This window comes from Sprattus sprattus (assembly GCF_963457725.1).
Source record: "Sprattus sprattus genome assembly, chromosome: 18".
Taxonomy (NCBI): Eukaryota; Metazoa; Chordata; class Actinopteri; order Clupeiformes; family Clupeidae; genus Sprattus; species Sprattus sprattus.
The window spans coordinates 10175898-10197912 of NC_137916.1; the positions used below are offsets into that span (position 1 = coordinate 10175898).

The following is a 22015-nucleotide window of genomic DNA, read 5'->3' on the forward strand; positions in this document are numbered from 1 at the left end:
GAATGTAAACATGGCCCATATTGAATTCAACCATGTTAATAAAATGTTATCATAAGTTATTATGCTAGGTAGAATGACAGTAATCCTCAAAGACACTCATAATGAAGATACGGAAGATACGGTAACCAGTACATTTCAACCAAGTTTTGTTTATTTGAATCAGTGTCTGGCAACACAGACAACACTGTGAATTGATGACAGTAAAAACAGGACTTTTAATTTGAATTTTCAATGAATCGTCGCGGGATTATGACATGAGTGTTTAGAACACGCCTCTAGACCAATTTCACGATTCTGAAACGTAGCCGGGAACTGTACTGCATGATACCTGTGTGCGCCGAACAGCAGTCAGTGGAGTTATCCCGTTATATCTAGAATATTTTCTACTAATTAAGATCAATTTGTGTCCTCCGTGAAGCACACGCCGAGAGGATCACATAAAGTTAACTTTACCTTCGAATCCGTGAACATGGTGAGCCACGCATAATTTTCTAAGTTAGCCAGCTAACGTTAACTAGCTGAGTCATGTATGTTTGTGGATTTTGTTAAATTTTTGTCAAGTAAGACAAGCTTATATTCATAGCTTAGGCATAAACGGTTATTGATGTAGAGTTAAAGTTGTGTTATGCTGACCTAGCGTTCGCAGTGAAGTAGTCAGGTAGCCCTAGCATGCTAACCTATAGCTACAACACTTTTACTGCAACCCACGTGCTACCAGCATTGCTTAATCATGTTTATGTACCTTCATTGTTTTGACAAGATTGTTGTTAAAAATATTTTTTTCTTCACAAGCTCATGTAGCACTGTTCATTATTATCTGGTCGACGTTTTGACACTTTCATTGCATTATAGACTGAACCAGAGGTGAATCCAAAAGCCTATCCGCTTGCTGACGCAACGTTTAGCAAAACTATACTGGATCTTGTACAGCAAGCGTCCAATTACAAGCAGCTACGAAAGGGGGCTAACGAAGGTACCATTTTTTTCGGTTAATAATGTTTTTACGACTTAGACACAACGTAGGTTTGTTTGACACACTAACTGCATCCTCTGAATTAATCTTCTGCACTCCCCACAGCCACCAAAACCTTGAACCGAGGCATTTCGGAGTTTATTGTGATGGCTGCAGATGCTGAACCACTGGAGATAATCCTTCACCTGCCACTTTTGTGCGAGGACAAGAACGTCCCGTACGTGTTTGTGCGCTCTAAACAGGCTCTGGGACGTGCCTGCGGAGTCTCCCGACCAGTCATCGCCACATCAGTTACAATTAAGGAGGGCTCACAGCTGAAACCCCAGATTCAGTCCGTGCAAATGGCCATTGAGAGACTGCTGGTCTGATTCTATTGTCAATGTTTTGTTTCGAGTGCTAATTTAGGATCCCTCGAAGGACCTACAGAGTGAAATCAAGAGATCAATGTGTCTCCAGTGCGTGGCAGAGAGACTTTTTTTGTACTTTAAGTTGCAAAATGGTTATTTGAATATACTCTTAGTGGTGTTTGTCTACAATAGTTATGATTTTTAAATTTAGTTTCCTTTGAGTGTCTAATTTTGTATGCTTATAAAGCTTGGTTTGTTCCGAGAGGTCGACTCTCATTACACTCTCTCAAGTACAGTGTGTGTGTGTGAGAGAGTACAGCATTGGTGAGTGCAGTTCCATTTAGATTTCAATTATTAAATTGTAATTAAAATAAGCTTTCTCTGCTGCACTTTCTGAAACCTTGATCATGCCCATGCCGCTTTGTTTAGCCTGTGAACTAATTTCTTTGTAAGAGTTTAAAAGTAAACCTTCTGTTCATGACCGTACTTTCAGTGTGATTCTTACCACGTCTCTGGTTATGTGTAATCACAAAGTATTTTGTGTTAAACTAAACAGCATGCTCATGATGTCTTGTATGTTGTTCAGTATTGAATTTATTAGCACACATATTCCAGGTAGATTTCTTGAGGTTTGAACATTAAACAAAACTGATTCATATACACACACCCTTAACTCAAGGGTAATAACCTGACTGTCTTAAAGCACTAATATTCCAGTGATTTTAAGAACCCATTGGCATGGCATCTCCTTTATGCTGATGAATAGCAGGCGTGACCATAAAGAAAAGTTTACCATATATACTAACTGAAGCAACTCATAAATACAAAATTATCACGATAGAAAATACTGTACAAAAACACTACACAAAAGACTACAGAAAAAAAGTCACAATAATACAGAAATGGACGCTACAAATCCAAGCCCCAAGGGCCCATGTTCATATCACGTTGTACTCCAGAGCAGAATGGGATGACTACAACCACAGAAAACAGAATATGCACACATGGGTTGTGTGTGTTCCTCCGACTCACCCTTTGATAATGGAATGGCTCCACCTGAAAAGGCATGTGTGCATGGACTCTTCCAGAAGGGTTCATTTGAGTGTTTCAGCGACCGCCCGTGTATAACAACAGGGAGTGGGTGCCTCTTACTGCGACACACATCGATGGCTGTCACTCCGGTGGAACAGCATGTCGTCATCTTGCTCTTCTCAGCAAGCGAAGTGCTGCCAGAATTTGCCCCTGCATGACCACAAACCCGAGGCCTTCAGTCCACGTCCGGGAACTCCGTCTCAGCAGCAGTCCCAGGACAGCTGCCACCTCGGGTGTCCTTCCTCAGTTGCATGGACACACAGCTTAGCCAGCTACGACTGGTGGGCATCTCCCCTACAATTTCCCAGCAGTCTGTTTCCTCAGAATACCGCTCGATTGTGTCATGGTACCTGCCAGGCAGACAGAGGAGCTCTGATGTCAGCAATGTGCAGCTCAGTTCAGAAGTAAGATGATGCAACAAACGGCTGTTTCTATCAATTGCTGATTCGTGTATCAATATACTTCATTTAAAAATCACGTTGTATTTTTAATCCACACTTAACATTTTATCTTAAATAATGGTGTCATTGGCTACATTTCCAGGCAGCTTATTGTACATGCAAGCATGTTTGTTGAACTGAGAGCAGCTTTGGATTCAAAAATTTGCCCAAAGACCAAACAGGAACCTTGATAAGGTCCAATACTCTGCTGTATAAGAACTCTGGAGTGAGGAATGTGTGGCCATACCTATCCCACCCCTCCTCTCCCCCCAGAACGTAAATCTTCCCGTCAACCACGGCCACACCGGGCCGGTACCGCCGCTCCTTCATGGGAGCACACATGGTCCACTGGTTGGTCTTGGGATCATAACACTCCACCTTGTCTGTGTTCTCAGTGGAAGCATGCCAGCCCCCTGTGTGCAAAGAACAGTACAAGGAGATGAATATGGATTCTACTGCTCTGAGTCTGGTGCCATGTAAACCTACTGGAATTTATGGTATTACTCCAATTTCATCCCAAAAAAAATCCCACAGTGAATGACAAAGTTAGTAAAAGATTTGATTGAAACGTATTAAACAGTTACACAGTTGTCCAATTTACCGATAACAAAGACCTTGCCCTTCAGAGTGCAGGCAGCAGACCCAGAGCGAGCGATTTGCATGGGGGCTACCTCTGTCCACCCGCACGTTTTTGGGTTGTACGCCTGTGCTAGATCTGTGCCATCTCCATCCTCAAGAACAGCTCCACCTGGTTGAAGGAACCCATACAAAATGTTAGGTGCATGGTAATGGTTTGTTTTCAAGGATTTTTGGATAAACAAAATTGTAGGGAGTTGAGATCAGCTACAAAGTCTAAACCTCCTGAAGTATTTATCAGATCAGGCAGTATCTCAGCAAATGAGTCGGGAGTTGCTCAGAGCACATTAGCAAGCAAGGCAATGACCTGTGACATAGAGGAGACCATCTAGTGCTACCACAGCAGGGCTGGTGACCGCCATCTTGACTGACTCCATGAACTGCCAGCTGTTGGTGTGGGGATTGTAGCACTCCACTGTGTCCAGGCGAGAGCGGCCCTCCCAGCCCCCCACAGCAAACACATATCCATCCAACATGACTAGGCCTGTGGGGGAAAGAACGGGACAACGGGTTCAGGAAAAATCAAATCATCACCAGAGCGATACTGTTTCATTCCATATGATATCTGATGTAGATACTCCTATACGATTCCATATGATATCTGATGTAGATACTCCTATACGATTCCATATGATATCTGATGTAGATACTCCTAAACGATTCCATATGATATCTGATGTAGATACTCCTATACGATTCCATATGATATCTGATGTAGATACTCCTAAACGATTCCATATGATATCTGATGTAGATACTCCTATACGATTCCATATGATATCTGATGTAGATACTCCTATACCAACGTATGTATGGCAATAGCTGTATAGTGCCTATATATGAACACTTAATGAAAAACTGATTGATCTTGATGAAGATTAAAACTTAGAGAGACTTCAAAGAGCAAGATTTCCTTCTACGTTACAGATTCACCTGAAGAAGCCAAACTTATTTGTACTATTTTTATGCACCATTTTGTTCACTTTCTGAGGCAACAAAATGTTTCCGAAAGGGTACCCTCGCCTGGAGAACTGATTATTCTGAGCACTGAGCAATTTTTTCAACCAAAGACCAACCATATAAAACGGAGACAAATGAAAGTGTTCCCATCTAATATTCTCACCCAGCTCGGAGCGTGCTACATTCATTGGGGCCATCTCCTGCCAGGAGTCAAAGCAGGGGTCATAGCGCCACATCTCCCGGCTGGCTGAGCCATCTGGGAACTCCCCACCGGCCAGATATAACATGGAACCTGTGGACAAGAGGGCAAGCAAAGACCCACAGACAAAGTCTATAAGTCATCTCCATATAACAGCATACCATAAATATACAGTGCCACTTGAAAGTATGTGAACCCCTTGAGCACTTAAGCGTTTTCTGTTGTTTTACCATGATTTTTCATTTTTTTATCACCAATTTTCCATAGATGAAATGTCAGGTTTATATTTATCATTTGCATGTACTTGTTTAGAGGAAATTGTTTGAGAAGCTGAAAAACTACATGAAACATGGAATTAGTCCATTTCAAAAGTAAGTGAACCCCCAGCTGAATTGATAAAGTCAAGCAGGTCACAGATTCAGTGAAACTTATTTGGGTGAATAATTAGTCAATTGAGCAAACCGATCATCTGAGACATCCTTAGGGAAAGGTTTGGGCAACACAGATTAAAAGAGAGAGGAAACCAACCAAACTACTGTAGTGCCAAGGTGTACCCACACAGATCAACAATGCCGAGAGGAAACGAGATATCCGAGAACATCAGGAAGAAGGTACTGACAGCCCATCAGTCTTGGGAAAGCTATAAGACCATCTCCAAAAGATTCCAGCTCCATCCATCCATCCAAGACAAATAATTTTGAAATGGAGGGCATTCAACATGACCGCATCTCTGCCTAGAAGTGGACGCCCATCAAGACCATCACCAAGAAGCACCAGAAGAAGAATAAATCAGGTAAAAGTCAACCCACACATCACCTCTAAAGAGTTTCGGACCTCTCTGGCAGCATCTGGGGTAAATGTACATGGGTCTACAATCAGACGAAAATTGTTGGTTTTGATCGTGACAAAATTATTCTATCTCGGACTCATCTGTTTAAAGAAGGGACTTCCAGAAGGCCTTTGGTTTATCCAAGTGCTCTCGGGCAAAGTTGAAACGGGCAGTTTTGTTCTTTCTTGAGAGCAGAGGCTTCCTTCTAGCAACCCGATCATGAATGTCATGTCTATTCAATTTTCGTCTGATTGTAGACCCATGTACATTTACCCCAGATGCTGCCAGAGAGGTCTGAAACTCTTTAGAGGTGATGTGTGGTTTGACTTTTACCTGATTTATTCTTCTTCTGGTGCTTCTTGGTGATGGTCTTGATGGGCGTCCACTTCTAGGCAGAGATGCGGTCATGTTGAATGCCCTCCATTTCAAAATGATTTGTCTTGGATGGATGGATGGAGCTGGAATCTTTTGGAGATGGTCTTATAGCTTTCCCAAGACTGATGGGCTGTCAGAACCTTCTCCCTGATGTTCTCGGATATCTCGTTTCCTTTCGGCATTGTTGATCTGTGTGGGTACACCTTGGCACTACAGTAGTTTGGTTGGTTTCCTCCCTCTTTTAATCTGTGTTGCCCAAACCTTTCCCTAAGGATGTCTCAGATGATCGGTTTGCTCAATTGACTAATTAAGCACCCAAATAAGTTTCACTGAATCTGTTACCTGCTTGACTTTATCAATTCAGCTGGGGGTTCACTTACTTTTGAAATGGACTAATTCCATGTTTCATGTAGTCTTTTGGCTACTCAAACAATTCCCTCTAAAAAAAGTACATGCAAATGATAAACATAAACCTGACATTCCTTCTATGGAAAATTGGTGATGAAAAAAATGAAAAATCATGGTAAAACAACAGAAAACTCCTAAGTGGTCAAGGGGTTCACATACTTTAAAGTGGCACTGTACACCCTGAAACAGATGCGCAAATATATTTGTTTTCTGCTGGTATTCAGAAATGTTTAATACCAGCTGCACAGACATAAACAACTAACCCCATCACCATAGAAACAAGTGTCCACCAAGGGCCCAAGACTCAAAACTCTAACTTCAGGGTTAGACATGACCTGGTAAACCTGCTAACATCAATTTTAGAGCTGTTCAAGGTGTCTCACCTGAAACAACTAAACCGTGTTTGCTGACAGCAAATGGAAGACAAGCAAGGCTCTTCCACTGGTTGGTCAGGGGGTCAAAGCTCTCCACACTTCGCAGAACCACCTTGTCATCCTCTCCGCCAACAGTCACGATCACTTCAGCTGTGCCTGTCAGGAACAGTTGAGTGCCAGAGAGATGCTCATTTCTTTTTTTTTCTTTTTTATAAATTTGTTTATTGAAGGAAATTGGTGGTATACAGCGAAAAATGGGAAGCATTAATGGTACATTCTCCATATTTTTTCTTTTTTTTAAAAAACAGCAATAACATCATCCAACGATACCCTGAACTAGAATGATGAATGTACAAATAAAATACAAAATAAAATAAATAAATACAGAATAAAACAATAATACAAATAATAATACAAATAATAAATATACATGTAAACCCCCACAGTAATAAGAGTAATACAAAGAAAAACACACACATACGTATATCTTAGGCCCTATGTATCCCGAATGTGAATAGGCGATTGAGAGCACTGCATGCTCTCAGAGACCGTGTGAAAGGCCAGTGTACACCAACTGGATCATGTCTCCAATTCCTTTAAGTTATTAAAATAATCAAAAATAGGCTGCCATCTCCGGTAGAAATTCTTCATGGACCCTCTAAGAGTAAATTAAATTTTTTCTAGTTTGAGAAAAAGCATGACATCCTCTAGCCAACAAGCACTTGGGGAGTGGTGGATTTCCACATAAGGAGAATTCTACGGCAGGCAAGCAGTGAAGTGAATGCAATAACATCCGAATGGGCTTTAGTGACTGTATCTGTAGGAACACCAAATATTGCGATTAAAGGATTTGGATCAATGGTAATGCTAAGAGCCTCAGATAACATTTTGAATACTCCAGACCAATATGTTTCAAGAGAAGGGCAGGACCAAAACGTATGGGTAAGATTTGCAGGAGAAAAGGAACACCTGCTACAGCTAGCATCAGCCCCCTGATACATTTTCGCAACTTTTGCCTTACTATAATGAGCTCTGTGTAGCACTTTAAACTGAATGAGTGAAAGGCGAGCACAGGATGATGATGAGTTAACTCTTTCCAGTGAATGGTCCCAATAATCTCCCAACTCCATTCCTAACTCCTCCTCCCAAACAGCCCGAATTTTGGCCAAGTTGTGGTCTTCCAAAGAGAGCAATTTCTGATATAACACTGAAATAATTCCTTTTTCTGGTTTTAAAAGAGTGATGTTTTCCCAGAGTCCCTGCTCAGGCAGGGAGGGAAAGGAGGGGAAATTAGCCTTAAGAAAATGCCGAATTTGGAGCTATTGAAAAAACTGTTGTCTTGGGAGGTCATGCAATCTCTGTAGATTATCATAGCTATCCAGTGTTTTAGAGCTATAAAGGTCTTTAAAAACAGTAAATACCCTTCCTCCACCATTCCATAAATGCAAGATCCATAATAGAGGGACGAAAAATATGTTTTTTGTGAATAGGGCCGAGGGTTGAGGCAGTTGTGAATTTGTAATGAGAGCGAAATTGGTTCCACATTTTTAGAGTAGAGAGTACTACAGGATGAGAGGTGAAGCTGGGAGATCTTATAGGTAAGGATGAGTAAATTAAGGCCCTGAGGCTAGATTGTTTGCATGACTGTTCCTCTAGAACACACCAGCTTATATGAGGAGAGTGTAGCCAACAGACTATTTTTTGAATATTTGCAGCCCAGTAGTAGTGGATAAAACTGGGCAAAGCAAGTCCGCCAACACAATGCTGCCTTTGTAAAAGGGTCCTCTTAACTCTGGGTGCCCCATATAAATGAGTTCACAGATTGACTAATTGTTTTAAAAATGATTTAGTAAGAAAAAGAGGCAAACATTGAAATACATATAGAAACTTTGGGAGCACAGTCATCTTCACTACATTTATACGACCCGTCAAAGTAAGTGGTAGAGCAGACCATCTTTTAAAATCATCCTTCATTTGGTTAACTAATGTTGTTAAATTAGATGCATGGAGAGAAGTGAAAGATTTGGTAATATTAATTCCTAAATATTTGAACCCATCTACAGAAAGGCGAAAAGGAAAGGACGGTTCTAAGCTGGAAGGAGCTGGAGAGTTGAGTTTAAAACACTCACTTTTCTGCAGATTGAGCTTATATCCAGAGAACATTCCAAACTCCTCCAGGATAGACACAATAGAGGATGCAACAGTAGTTGGGTGACTAACATAAATCAACAAGTCATCAGCATACAGTGAGACCCTGTGCTCAGTTTCCCCTCTAAATATGCCTTGAAATGCTGATGTGGTTCGTAGAGCTATGGCAAGTGGTTTGATTGCGATGGCAAATAAAAGTGGGGAAAGTGGGCAGCCCTGTCTTGTGCCCCTTTTTAAAGGGAAAAAAGATGACCGCAAGCCATTGGTTTGTACGCAAGCTTGGGGATCCTTATATAAAGAGATGCTCATTTCTACCATATATTTTAAAACATGTTGACCTGGCAGTATGGTAGTCTAATTCATGCTGTATTCTCCTCATTCTCCTCCTAATCATCAACATTTTTATTATAATATCAGTATAACCATATGAACGTGTAAAGGTCCAAGGATCACTCTTCGAAAAAAGGTACGTAACCATAAGATCAAACGAGATTGTGAGTAGTGTGGAATATTTCTGATGTTACGGTTGCCAATTTAACAAGCAGGGATTTGTGTTGACTTCATGAAAGCGGAGGGAGCGGAGCGGTACCTGTAGAGCGGCGTGGCCGAGCTCTGGGGCCGTAGAGCTCTCCCCTCCGGTCCTGCAGCAGCATGTAGTCCTTGGCCTCAGAGATGAGCCGCTGACACTTGAGGGAGTCCTTCACCACGTCCAGAGACTCAATGACATCATGGATGTAGTAAGGGCTTACGAGGGGCAGGCGAATGTGTTCAAGCACCTGTTCCATACAAGGGCAATTTGAATATTTACACATAATTGAATAGTCATTGGTATGTTGAAAAAAAAAGGCATGTTTAATGATAAACAAATAATTTTCTATTCCTAAACATATCAAATGCCTTGCAAACATATACATTTCACGCACTCAAAATGTTTAACAAATAAAAATGAGTCAACATTTTCTCCTCTCTAATTTGAATCTGAGAATTTCATTTCTACATGCCGTTCTAACCAATCTGAAACATGACCCATATTCATAGCAGAGAACAATGTCCGAGTTATCTGCAACAACAATAACTTTGATTGGGCAGCTTGGACAGCTGTGCCCCCCTACGAGAGGACCCACCCTCTCCCCTGATCTGGATGGATTTCAGAGCTTAGCATCTCAATCCCCGACATTTCGAGGTGAATTAGGCATCCCAGCTCTCCTGTGGGCTCAAACCTCTAGCTCAAGCTGCACTCAATGTGAAAAACAAATACATTTTGAAAGGGTCATTTTATCATAATACCAACACATGAAAGCAAACACATTTACCAAACAGAAGAGGTAGAGGTTTCTCAAAGACTGTAAATCTTTCGTCATTTTGAGAAGCAGACTGAAACCCAGCCAAAATCAGTCTGTGCACTCACCTTCTCAAAGCTTTGCCTCCGAGACGTGGTCTTGTTTAGCCAGAGCACTGCTGCCTCAAACACCGTTTCCTCTTTTGGCACGTTCAGGTGGTCGCTAGAGATGATCTCCGTCAGCTTGTCACCACACAGAGACAGGAACTCCTCCTGTTGGTTCGGGTCCATTTACGTAAAGTAAACACACAACGACTACAAACCAAGGAATCGATAAAGAACAAAAAAAACTCTATCAAACTGTGTAGGCCTCCACCATCCCACCTGCTGGCAGACGGTGCTGAAGTGCTGCTGGATGTACTCCATGCTGCGGTGCTCCAGCTCGTGGCAGGAGTGTGCCTCGGCGAAACAGTGAATGCCCACGCAGTTCATCTCGTCCATCTGGCGCTCCATGAAGCGGCAGCAGGCCTCGCGCACTGCCATCACGTCCAGGAGGTTGGCGGCGGCCAGGAGGGCCTGCACGTTAGCCTTGGAGATGACCACCTCTGCCGTGTACGCGTAGCTCACCAGCATGCCAATCATCTGCGGCTCCACACCGTTGATAGCCACGCGCTCCTGACGCGACTCCATCAGATCAGTGGAGAACATGGCCTGATCCGGGTAATAACAATATCATCAGATCTACACGGATATCATGGTGGTAGAATTACTATTTTTACTAGCATGTGATAGCACTTTAAAATGTGACTTTGGTATTATACCAATTCTTAGAATAATTTATGTCTAAAGTATTTTCATTAAGGAATTATATTTATACAGGAAAGCAAGACTTGGACCTTTAGATTTCAGGGATTTTTTGTATTGTGATCTTTACAAGATGTTTGTTGTGATCCTAATTGTGCTTAGCTGGAAAGGCTGTATATTGTTTTACTGATATTAAACATTCCCTAGAAGAAATAAAACGGCATATGGCTGTAAATTACCTATGTATCTGATATACAGTGCCCTCCACAAATATTGGCACCCCTAGTGAATATGAGCTAAACAGGCTATAAAAAAAAATATGTCTTTGCTGTTCATCCTCTCAGTCTTTCACTCGAAATATACACAAAAATCTTACCTCTTCATTGAAGTAAAATTATTAAAAGAAAAAAAAAAACCATTGACATTAAATAAATATTTTTCCCCAAAACATGTGTGCCACAATTATTGGCACCCCTTAATGTAATGTTTTGTGCAGCCTCCATTTGCCAAAATAATAGCTCTGAGACTTCTCCTATAATGCGTGATGAGGTTAGTGAACACATGGCACGGGATCTGAGACCATTCCTTAATGCAGTATCTCTTCAGATCCTTCAGAATCTGAGGTCAACGTTTGTAGACTTGGCTACAACTCATCCCACAGATTTTCTATGGGGTTTAGGTCAGGGGACTGTGATGGCCATGGCAAAACATTTATTCTGTGGTCGGTGAACCATTTTTGTGTTGATTTTGAGGTGTGCCTAGAATCATTGTCCTGCTGGAAAGTCCAACCACGGCCCGTTTTAAGGCTTACTGGAGGGGGCTGTTAGGTTTTCATTTAATATCTGCTGGTATTTGATGGAGTCCATGATACCATGTATCCTAACAAGATGTCCAGGGCCTTTGGAAGAAAAACAGCCCCACAACATCAAAGATCCGCCACCATACTTCACATTGGGTATGGAGTGCTTTTCTATATGGCTATCTTTCTGTCTACGCCAAACCCACCTTTGATGTTTGTTGCCAAAAAGCTTTATTTTGGTCTCATCTGACCATATAACTCAGTCCCATTTAAAGTCTGACTTACATTTGGCAAACTGTAGGCGCTTTAGTATGTTGTTGATTGACAGCAGAGGCTTTTTTCTGGCAACCCTCCAAAACAACTTGTGGTGATGTAGGTGGCGTATAGTTTTGGAGACTTTCTGACCCTAAGACTCAACTAACCTCAACAATTCTCCAGCTGTGATCCTTGGAAATTATTTTGCCAGTAGAACCATCCCCCTCACAATGCGTGGGGTCAATGTACAGACACGTCCTCTTCCAGGCTGAGTCTTAACATCTCCTGTCACTTTAAACTTCTTAATTATTTCCATGATAGTGGAAATGGGTATTTTCAACTGTTTAGAGATTTTCTTGTGTCCATTTCTTGATTTCTGCAGCTCAACAACTTTTCATCGCACATCATCACTGTGTTATTTGGGTCTTTCCCATAGTGATGAATGACTAATGGAATTTGGCCTGTGTCACCTCATATTTGTACGCCAGAGGAACTGGAAGTCATGGTTGACCTCATAAGAGTTCCTTATCAAACAGGTGAACTTAAAAATGTTAAATATGTCTGGCAATATACTTCACTAGTTAGATTTTAATTAAAGATTTATCTTGGGGTGCAAATAATTGTGGCACACATGTTTTTGCGAAAAATATTATAATTTTTTTTTCAATAATTTTACTTCAATGAAAAGGTAAGATTTTTGTGAATATTTTGAGTGAAAAACCAAGAGGATTAACAGCAAAGACATATATTTTTTTATAGCCTGCTTAGCTCATATTCACTAGGGGTGCCAATATTTGTGGAGGGCACTGTATCTTTCAAACAGCTTTCTACTAGTTAGGCACAGCTAGCAAACTCTCTTATGCAGGTTTGAATGTGTGGTACAGCTGTGCTTTGCTGTTTGCATTGCAATGGTGGGATCATCAAGAGATGGATCTCACATTAAATCCATGGAGCAATGCTAAAACTCCATGCATTCACTTATCAAACTTATACATTCAGTGTGCAATTATATTGATGTTGTTTCGTCCTCATAGCGGTGACATGCAGGCCTTACCTGAAAATAGGAGCTGAAAGAGGCCAGCACAATGCGATGGCAGGGGAACTCCTGTCCCCCGCAGCACAGTGTCACATCACAGAAGGCATTGTTCAGACGCAGACTGTTAAGCCCTTCCAGCACCTTGTTGGGATGGCGTGCCTCTACAAACACGTATTCCTCACTGTCCAAAGAGGAGAGGGGGAAACCGGACTCCTCCAGAACGGGAGATGAAGGAAGAGTGGCCATAGCAGGGGAAGTGGCCGACACGTTCACAGCCAATATTTCCATTTTTGTGATCTTTATGTTACACTGGTTATGGAAGAAATAGGCACCAATCATCCTATAATTCACCTGATCATGGAAATAGTAGGCTACAAGTCTGAGATGTTAAACTTTAGGACTATATCCCACCGATAGTTACAAAACCTGCACAGGCAACGTATGCATGGATGTGGTGATAGTATCACCGACTTTGACAGCCAGCGCTGGTGTATCAAATATCACAACTAACTGACTTATACTCTCGCCTTCATATTATGTCCATGGTGAAAAAATAATAATTGAAACACTGCTTATGATGGGACTAAAAGCCCTGCTGTCGATGAATCGATAATCCCCATGATTTCAAAACCTTTACACCTTTGAAAATGTTGATAGGGGTTGGAACTGAATTACCTTACAGATGGTTCATGCGCTTTCAGATCTAGTGTTGCCGTCAACTGAGCGACCGTAAACACACACACATCTAGATAAGAAAACAAAACAGGCACCGTAGCTAAAAACCGGATGGCAAAGTTACCTGTTAAGCATTTTTGTTTAGTAGTCAGATCTTCACATTTCTGCCAGTGTCGACCCCAAATTGTTTATGCGGAGTCGTGACGCCATGTCTTCTTCTCTGAATTTCCGAAGATAGCATCTGAGAAATATAAGAAATGACTGCCACCTAGTGGAGTTTTATAGACCTTCTGTCGCCTTTTAACTTTCTATGAAACGAGAAACTGAGATGACACAAATAGGCTACAAGTAAGAGAGAAAAATGGGAATGAAACAGGTGAACGAACGGAACACAAGAGGGCATCAAGAGAGAAAAATAGGAGGCAGCCTAAACAGGAAATATTAATGGAAATTGAAAAAAGACATGAAAAGAGAAAGTTAACTTGAACACTTTTATAGCCGGAGAAATAAATGCAACAGCAGAGGCCAAAATCGAAAGGATCGAAATTATTACGAAGGAAGAGGTACATCATTAAATATGATGGGTCTGAAATGGGAAGAAATAGGTGATGGTCTGAGCCAAGACAAGATAGTGAAGGATGACTATACTAATCTTACACTGTAATGTAGGCCTATAGATATAATATGCATCCAAGAAACATGGTTAAAACCTATTATGGATTTAGTTTTATTTGACAATTTCGTAATTAGGCAGGGTAGGGCAGAGTGGTACAGGGGGTGCAAGTTTTAAAAGGAAATGAGTTACTAGAAATACAGTACTGGGTGTAGGGAAGGAGCAGGAATATGTGGTAGTAGAGGTATGGGCAGAACAGAGGGAGATACTGGTGGTAAACTTTATAATCCTTGCAAACAGTTAGAGTTAAAGTAATTAGAGAAAGTAGAATAATGTAATATGGTAATATGGTGTGGGGACTTTAATGCACCAAACACACTGTGGGGAGGTGAAAAGACAGATAACAATGGACAGGTAATAGAAGAGATGGTAAATGAAAGAAATGTAGTGTTTAAATGATGGAAAGAAGCCCGGGATAGATATATGAACAGGTTAGGAGTCTGTGTTGGATCTTACATTGGTTACCAGTAGAACGGCCCTAATCCAAATCCAAAAACTATTTTACAAATTAGACTGACTCTAGGCCGGGGTAGAACACAACACTGTAACAACACTTACACACTGTAACCTATTATGATTTGGTAGGGGTGCATTCCATTGCAGGGGCGCTGATCGTGGCAATACACCAGGAAAATACATGAAACAAAGTCATACAAGGCAGGATTTGTTATTGAAATTAAACAGTGATTTTAGAAGAAATGGGAGAATTTTGCAATTTTTGTTTCTCTTTAAACCATTCAGTGGCCTAAAAAAGAATACAATGTTTCAACTAATTTTTAATAAGGGAACTTTATCCCTCAGTGATTGACATTTTCAGTGTTTAAAGATTGAATCTGGTCATTTAATGAGGTGATGTCATTGTGTGATGTCATTGTGTGTCTCTTCTGTCTGGACCTCAATGCCTTGGGTGTTACCAGTCTGTACATCTGCATGTGTATGCTTAAACTAAGCAGGATTACAAAGGTAGTCCAAGTGTGTGATTCAGCCACCCATAAGGATGCTGGTAATAAACAAAACGTTGACATATCCATTCCATTATCTGGGCAATATACCAGGCAAAACTATACCAGGAAAATGCTGAGTGCACTTTGAGGAAATGTCTGACACTAATGTTACAAAATTAAACACTAAGGATGCCCATGGTTGTAACCGCAGTGAACCCGTGTGCAAGAGAATATTTTCTTGATCTGTGGAAGTAGGCCTATGGTATAACCAGACTTTGCAAATGCCAGTGTCCATTGTTAAAATTCTTGATGAGAATATTCAATTATCTGAACACTGTTCAGCAATAACAAATTAGCGTATCAACATTAATGAGTGCAATTGGTATGGTATGCATAGTTGGATCGAGTGTCCTTAAATTGTAACACCAGAGGATAAGCTCTACTTTTGCTTACATGTGTCTCCACCATGTTGTTGTCCCATTGTCCGTAAATTCAAAAGTCTCTGCCTGACTTGTCATTTGACAGTGACTGACTTTGGCGATTGTTTTACTATGAGCTTATTTAAAATCCCATGGGCTCATCCTAAACAAAAATGTATCATTTCATTATGATATTGATCATGATCAGGCAAAAGCTATTTATGATTATTACATACATTTGGTGTTTGGATCTACCCTGTCTGGAACATATGCAAGACAACAATGATGAGCATACAATTTCTTTATTTGCAAGGCTGTTAAAAGATGAAAAATCCACTACTCACAAGAACTTTGTATAAACTCTAATGATATGGAATAGAGATGAAATGTATTTTTGGCTTTCATCCTTTATGGATATACATATACATTTTTTTCGTCATGATTTTTTAGTTTTATTGTTGTTTTGTCATTAAGGCAATCACCCAAGCCACTCTCAAGACAGTTAAAACCCCTCATGGTCCCATAATCACCCCACATGTCCAACCACTTATACATTTAACATCAGAAAACATGAGTAAAAGCTACAGTTCTGTTCAGTTTGTAAAGCGGCTAACAGGTCATGAATGTCTGCCCTTCCTCCTACTGAAGCATGATATTACTATTCAGTTCAGTGCTTTACCTTCTCCCCTATGCCACCTCACAGAAAGGTATCTTTCAGAATGCCAGGGTGCTCCAGAACTTTCTTGTGTCTTGCCGCCGCCTCCAGGATCTTCTTGCGGGGACCCAGCTGGAGGCGGATGCCCCTCAAATCTTCATCTGAACACAGCATGAGGGCGTCCAGGTCGAGTTTCTCACGGGCAAACACGGGGGCAAAGTCCATGAGGCTGACAGAGTAGAGAAATGCATCCAGAGCAGTCGTCTCCTCTTCAAGGTCATCCAGCCCGATCTCATCCTGGTTCCAAGGGACACTTCCCTCTCCCGCGAAACCACCACTATCATCTTCCTCTGTCTCAAACACTTCCTTATGGATCAAAGATGCCATGTCCTCTCCCATGTCTCCAATGGGGAGGTCCTCTTGCTCCACCCCCATCTCCATGGAAAAGTTCTTGCGGAACACCATTTTGCCCAGACCTGGCCTTTGGAAGATGGATTCATGCACTTCATCATCAACCTCGTCCTCGTCAGGATCTCCGATTCCACTCCCATCCACGTTGTCCTCATCCTCCTCGTTGAACATGCCAACGAATTCCGGCTTCTCCGTGGAACCGTTCTGTTTGATGAAGATCACATTGCTGTCCCCCTGCCTCTGCACCATCCCTGAGACCGTGTCTTTCTTCCCAAACTTTCGCTGAAGGGTCCCTTTGACTCTTGCGCTGAGAGAGCCTGACTTATCTTCTGCAATGAGTTTGGAGAATTGATCATTCACACTATTGATGGTGCCCGTGTTGCTAAATGAAGCTGCGCTGGTTTCTGGCACGATGCTGTCACGGTACCGCTTGTCCATCTTGTGTTGGTGCTTCTTCTTCACCTTCTCACATCTCTTCACACGCTCCTGAGCCTCCTTGGTGGCACGTTTCTTCAGAACCACAACCTTTTTGGCATTTTTGCTGGTCTGTTGGGAGGCTGCGCTGTCGAGGAAGCGCACGCACTCCATGTTGTCTCGTGAGGCTGCCACATCCAAGGGCGTGTGCAGGTCATTGTCCATGGCGAAGATGTTAGCGCCGAAGCTCACCAGGAAGCTGACGATTCTCAGGTGACCATTGGAAGCAGCATGGTGGAGTGGAGTGTTACCCCAAATGTCACTTCTGTCGGGATCTCCCCTAAAAACAAAAAAAATGATCAACACTACTGTTAAACACTGCATAATTATTTCCTCATGATCTACCTATCATGACATCACACTGCAATTACCAACACAATGAGATAAATAAATGCCAATGCATTACTTCACTATCACTAATTAAAATATAGAAGTATAAATATAGAAGCCATGAGACATCTTTAATAAGTGGGAGGACTTTGAGTATGTGGGTGAATGTGGATTAGACCAGACAGAGGAGCATATTGTATCTGTCCACTCCTGACAGTGAATTATGGCAGGTGATGAGCCGTCTGTAAGCTTGTTTATTGGTGATCCATTAAAAACTAAAGTCCTTTCGTATGCTGCCACGGGTCCTATAAAACTCCTGATCGCCCTTTCTGTGTGCAGGCTTATCTCAGTTTCCCGTTTACTGCTGCTGACGTCATTCTTTGGTTGCTAGGGCCAACGAAAAACTCCATGATAAAAATAAGATTTGGATCACTCCTACCGTCAAACTTAACACATTATATGTTAACAGAATTGCATTATGATTAAATGTATGCTGTGATGATAATTAGACTCTTGCGGTGTAAAAACAGCTGTCAGTTCCAATCTATTTTGTTTTGCTGCTTTGAGAGCCATGCTCAGTGGAAGACAGAACATAAAGGCTGCTTCTGTTCCTCATTTATATAATACTTTGGCCTGATTCATTTGGACAGATTTTGGCATTTGCTCATGGGAACATCAAAGCAGAAAGTATTCACGCTAAAAAAGATGGAGAAGATATCCCAATGTATTTTTCAAAGAAGAAACAAACTCAGATGGATGACTTGACACTGGGCCTGGAGTAAAGGTTATTTATGTTGGGTGGTGGCTCTCCTAAAAGCTTTAAAAGTATAATATCTGATGGTTTTATAGGCGGACTGGAATGTAGTTCAGAAAGTCCAACAAAGCATCATAAAACTAACCTTTGGTCTAGATGAACGCTTTAACAAACACCTCTGAACAAACTATTCTAAATATAAATATCACTGATGCCCTAGGTACTGACAGTTTGGAAGTTCTACTTTAACCCTTTCTAAACATACATGTTTTCACATGAACAATAGGCCTACTCCTTTCAACATATTAGGATTACTGACTAAACCAAATGCAACAGATACCAGCATCCTTGTCTGTTGAAAATAGTGTCATTTTTTTATTCTTCAACTTAGGTATAACTCTGAATAGAAAAACTGATGTATTTTCCACTGAAAATAACAATCTTCTGTTCTCAAAGAACAGGTTATAGTAATGCAATTCAGAATGAGAGTTACCTCCATTTCTGAAATTATAGCCTACACACCTGTTCAGCCTACTTCACTCTATACTTCAATACATTCTGCAATTTATCTTCGCTTACCTCCTACTGCAAATTAATTGTAAAGCCTCTAAATGTCCATGGTAGGCAGCCCATAATGTTGGTGTCATTCCATCTTCGTCTGGAGTGTTGAGATCTTGCGTGGTTGCTTCTTTCAGAAGTTCGAGATAGCCATCAATGGCTGCTTTGTGATATCTTGACATTTTGTCAAAATCGTTCGAAGACAGAAAATCTGTAAAACTAAATTAAAGAGGACGGTCCTAGCTGAGCATGTTTGGTAGTGCAGCTGTAGCCTACTTATCGGCTTAAAAAAGAAGCTCTGAGAATTGTTTGGGAGGGACATAATCACAAGGCAAGTCATAAACCAAAAGCAAAGTTCGTTGTGGACTGGAAACGTCTCATCATTGGTTGTACGCAAATAGTGGTTATGCTCAATGTGGGAAATAGACAATGCTTGGTTACAAATAAAGAAATAAAGTAGCTTTAGTATAGTAAATATTTTGTTTATTGACAGTGACATTGTTTGCAGTAGAGTTAATTTGTGTAAAAAGCACCGACAGTCTTAGCCATTAGCTACACATTAACTCTGTCCAAGCTATTCTCTCCCGGGTAGTGGATCCTCCGAATCCTCGGACACTATTTAAATACATTATAAAATTACTTCACGTGTAAACTCCTCTACTGCAGGGGGCAGTCGATATATTTAGCAAATTCAAAGCCAATGGTTAAGCGGCAGGCAGAACCGTATACATGTCTATGGGCAGAACTCAGGAAGGAGGGAAGTTCCATAGAGCAAGCGACAATAAGCGACTGTTCGCGACCGCAGGTGGTAATATGGCGCAGAAAAGAGTTAAAATAAAAGTTCCCTTAAAAACGTTGTTTGAAAATCCTGTTTGACATATGTTTCGGATTTTTGCACGGGATATGGCTGTTGTGCTGCTTACTAGTCTAGATAAATACAGGGCATATTGCACCTTGCAAATAACCGCGGAATGAGATGGTAGCCTGTTTAGTTTTGTGTTGCTTATTATCTTATTCCCCCATAAAATGTATTTTACATTACCACATCCAGAAAATAGCATTTCACACTTAAGGATTAACGTTTTATTCAAACTGCCTGTGTGTCATAAAACACCCTATACATTTACAGAGTAAATTGAGCCTGTCGACCGTGTTTAATATGAATAGGTAGTTGTGAGTTGATCTTATTATGTGACCTACTTAATATATATATGTATTATGCAATGCAAATTCTTAACCCACATACAGCAATAAATACAGCACACACTTTTACAACAGTGGTAGCAGGTGAACTAATTAAAGAAACTAAAATTCCTTAAAAAGATAAAAAAAAAAAAAAAACATTTCTTTTTTTCAGGATGCATGTCCACAAGTAGTATTGAAGAGAATCAAACACATGGCAAATACTCTTTGACTTTGTAACCTTTGACTCCATATCAGTTAGGAAGACATAAGGGAGGTCACTCACTGTATATCTGAAGGCAACGACTGCATGTGACTCAGCTGGGGCTTAACACGCCCTGATACCTACAAAAGTGATTCAGAGTCATATACAGGATTATTGCCAAATAGGTTTCCACATACAAGGGATTAGGAAGGAACAAGGAAGTATTCAACACTTTGCATTGACATGAAGGAACACTCTTATTACATAAGGATTATAAAATGTGTACTACACATGGTAGCAATTTCTTAGACCAATGGCAATAATACCAATGACAGACAAACATTACAATGACAACAATATGAAGACTGTTAGTGACAGTCTAACAGGTTAGGAACAGGTTGTAATGAAGATATTTTGCGCTTGAGTTGAGAGTGGGCGTAATCTAATGTCTAATTTACTGGACAGCAGAATAAGGACCCACAAGGGAAGGAAATGTTGTTGTATTTTTCTGTGTGATTCCATCCCCCTAAACTGGCACCCAGGGGCGCTGACTGGCGGGGAAAGGTGGTACTGATTCTAACGGCCCAGCCCAACGCAGCACGGCCCACGGCCCGCGGATGGCAATTAATAATATAATATTAATATTCTTGCCTTTTTTTTTTAAATGTCTCATTACAAAGAAATGGTAATAGGAAATAAACGTATTAAAATCACAACTGTCGATTTCCATAACGTTTTCGTTAGTTATTTAACATATTGTCATTTGCCCTTCCCCCTGAGCGCTTGCGAAATGGTTCGGCCGCAACGCGCGATGCGTTGAATCGAACAGCATCCGAAATGCGAGATGCTGGCACTGGCAGGCAGCAGGTGTACAGAGCGGCTGGCCTGGCTGAGGTCAGGTCTTAACCTAGGGTGACCAGACGTCCCGGCAAAAACCTGTCGGGACGCTAATATGTCCCGGTTTACACCAACCACTATGAAATCGTCCCGGTTGTCAGCGATTACATAGTGTGGTCTTATTATAGCCTGATCATTATCTAAACCCATGTAGAAATACTAATAAAGTGTCCAGCGTATGATTTGAACAATGTGTGCGTGTGTCAGTCAATCAAAGTGGTCTGCGTCTGCATAACCTGTGCAACCAGCGTTACAATGTATTTGTTTCTGCCTAACGTTTCTTCAAGACAGCCAGGATTATAGCCATGGAGTTTAGCTCAAAGTAAACGGTGCAAGGAGTGAAATTGTAAGTACAGGTAGTTACAGAATGTGGCTGTATCTGTTATCTGTAGTTGTTAACGATTGTTACCTGCTCAAATGTAGGTTTACTTGAGGTTAATGAAAGGGAATATTGTAATGTAGTGGGCTATGTTAACACTAAGCTAGCAAGCTAGCTAGCGATTTTGTTAGTGTGAACGAGCAAATTCGAAATACAAGAAATAACTACCGACATCTCTCTATTCTTTGCATTAATATATCTCTCTAGTATTTCGAAACAATAATATCAGTCCCTACCTATAGAATGTTGGTTTTTATAATCAGTTATTAATGCTAGTGAATCTTAATTTGACTTATCTCCCTCTGGAACGAAATACTGTTTTCTGATTGGCTAATGGGGTGTACATTAAGTTCGTATAACCGGACACCTTGGACGTAGTCCCAGTAGAAACGTTAAATCGCCGTTCCATATCAATGCTCATGAATGGTTACCATTGACAACCAACGTAACGGTTTTTTTTTCTTCAAAAAACGCACTACTTTCTCTAACGGGAGCACTAGGCTTC

General features: G+C 41.1%; 3 protein-coding genes across 4 annotated transcripts; 1 reads left to right on the forward strand and 2 right to left on the reverse strand.

Annotated features, from left to right (window-relative positions):
• Positions 1-297: 297 nt before the first annotated feature.
• Positions 298-1801, forward strand: LOC308379511 (NHP2-like protein 1). The gene is made up of 3 exons (XM_080856685.1): positions 298-472; positions 853-973; positions 1079-1801. The coding sequence occupies exons 1-3, from the start codon at positions 470-472 to the stop codon at positions 1339-1341; spliced, it is 387 nt and encodes a 128-aa protein (XP_080712811.1). The 5' UTR covers positions 298-469; the 3' UTR covers positions 1342-1801.
• A 148-nt stretch (positions 1802-1949) lies between these two features.
• Positions 1950-13852, reverse strand: LOC308378791 (kelch-like protein 24; the record flags this gene model as incomplete). Of its 2 annotated transcripts, XM_080855789.1 has the most annotated exons (11): positions 1950-2762; positions 3100-3265; positions 3454-3600; positions 3796-3972; positions 4612-4740; positions 6643-6789; positions 9371-9557; positions 10190-10333; positions 10445-10771; positions 12973-13263; positions 13754-13852. In XM_080855789.1, 10 exons carry the CDS (start codon positions 13240-13242, stop codon positions 2588-2590), a joined length of 1869 nt encoding a protein of 622 aa, XP_080711915.1. In that variant the 3' UTR covers positions 1950-2587. The 2 variants fall into 2 exon arrangements, with proteins under 2 accessions (XP_080711915.1, XP_080711914.1); XM_080855788.1 differs by lacking the exon at positions 13754-13852 and having other exon boundaries at positions 12973-13293.
• Positions 13853-16362: 2510 nt separating this feature from the next.
• On the reverse strand, positions 16363-19029 carry anks4b (ankyrin repeat and sterile alpha motif domain containing 4B; the record flags this gene model as incomplete). Its single annotated transcript, XM_080856061.1, has 2 exons — positions 16363-17485; positions 18869-19029. The coding sequence occupies 2 exons, from the start codon at positions 19027-19029 to the stop codon at positions 16363-16365; spliced, it is 1284 nt and encodes a 427-aa protein (XP_080712187.1).
• Between the last annotated feature and the right edge of the window lie 2986 nt (positions 19030-22015).

Bases quoted from the DNA above. Each gene is read 5' to 3' on its own strand.
- LOC308379511 (XM_080856685.1), top strand. The intron at 974-1,078 runs GTACCATTTTTT...CACTCCCCACAG, and splicing joins ACGAAAGGGGGCTAACGAAG to CCACCAAAACCTTGAACCGA.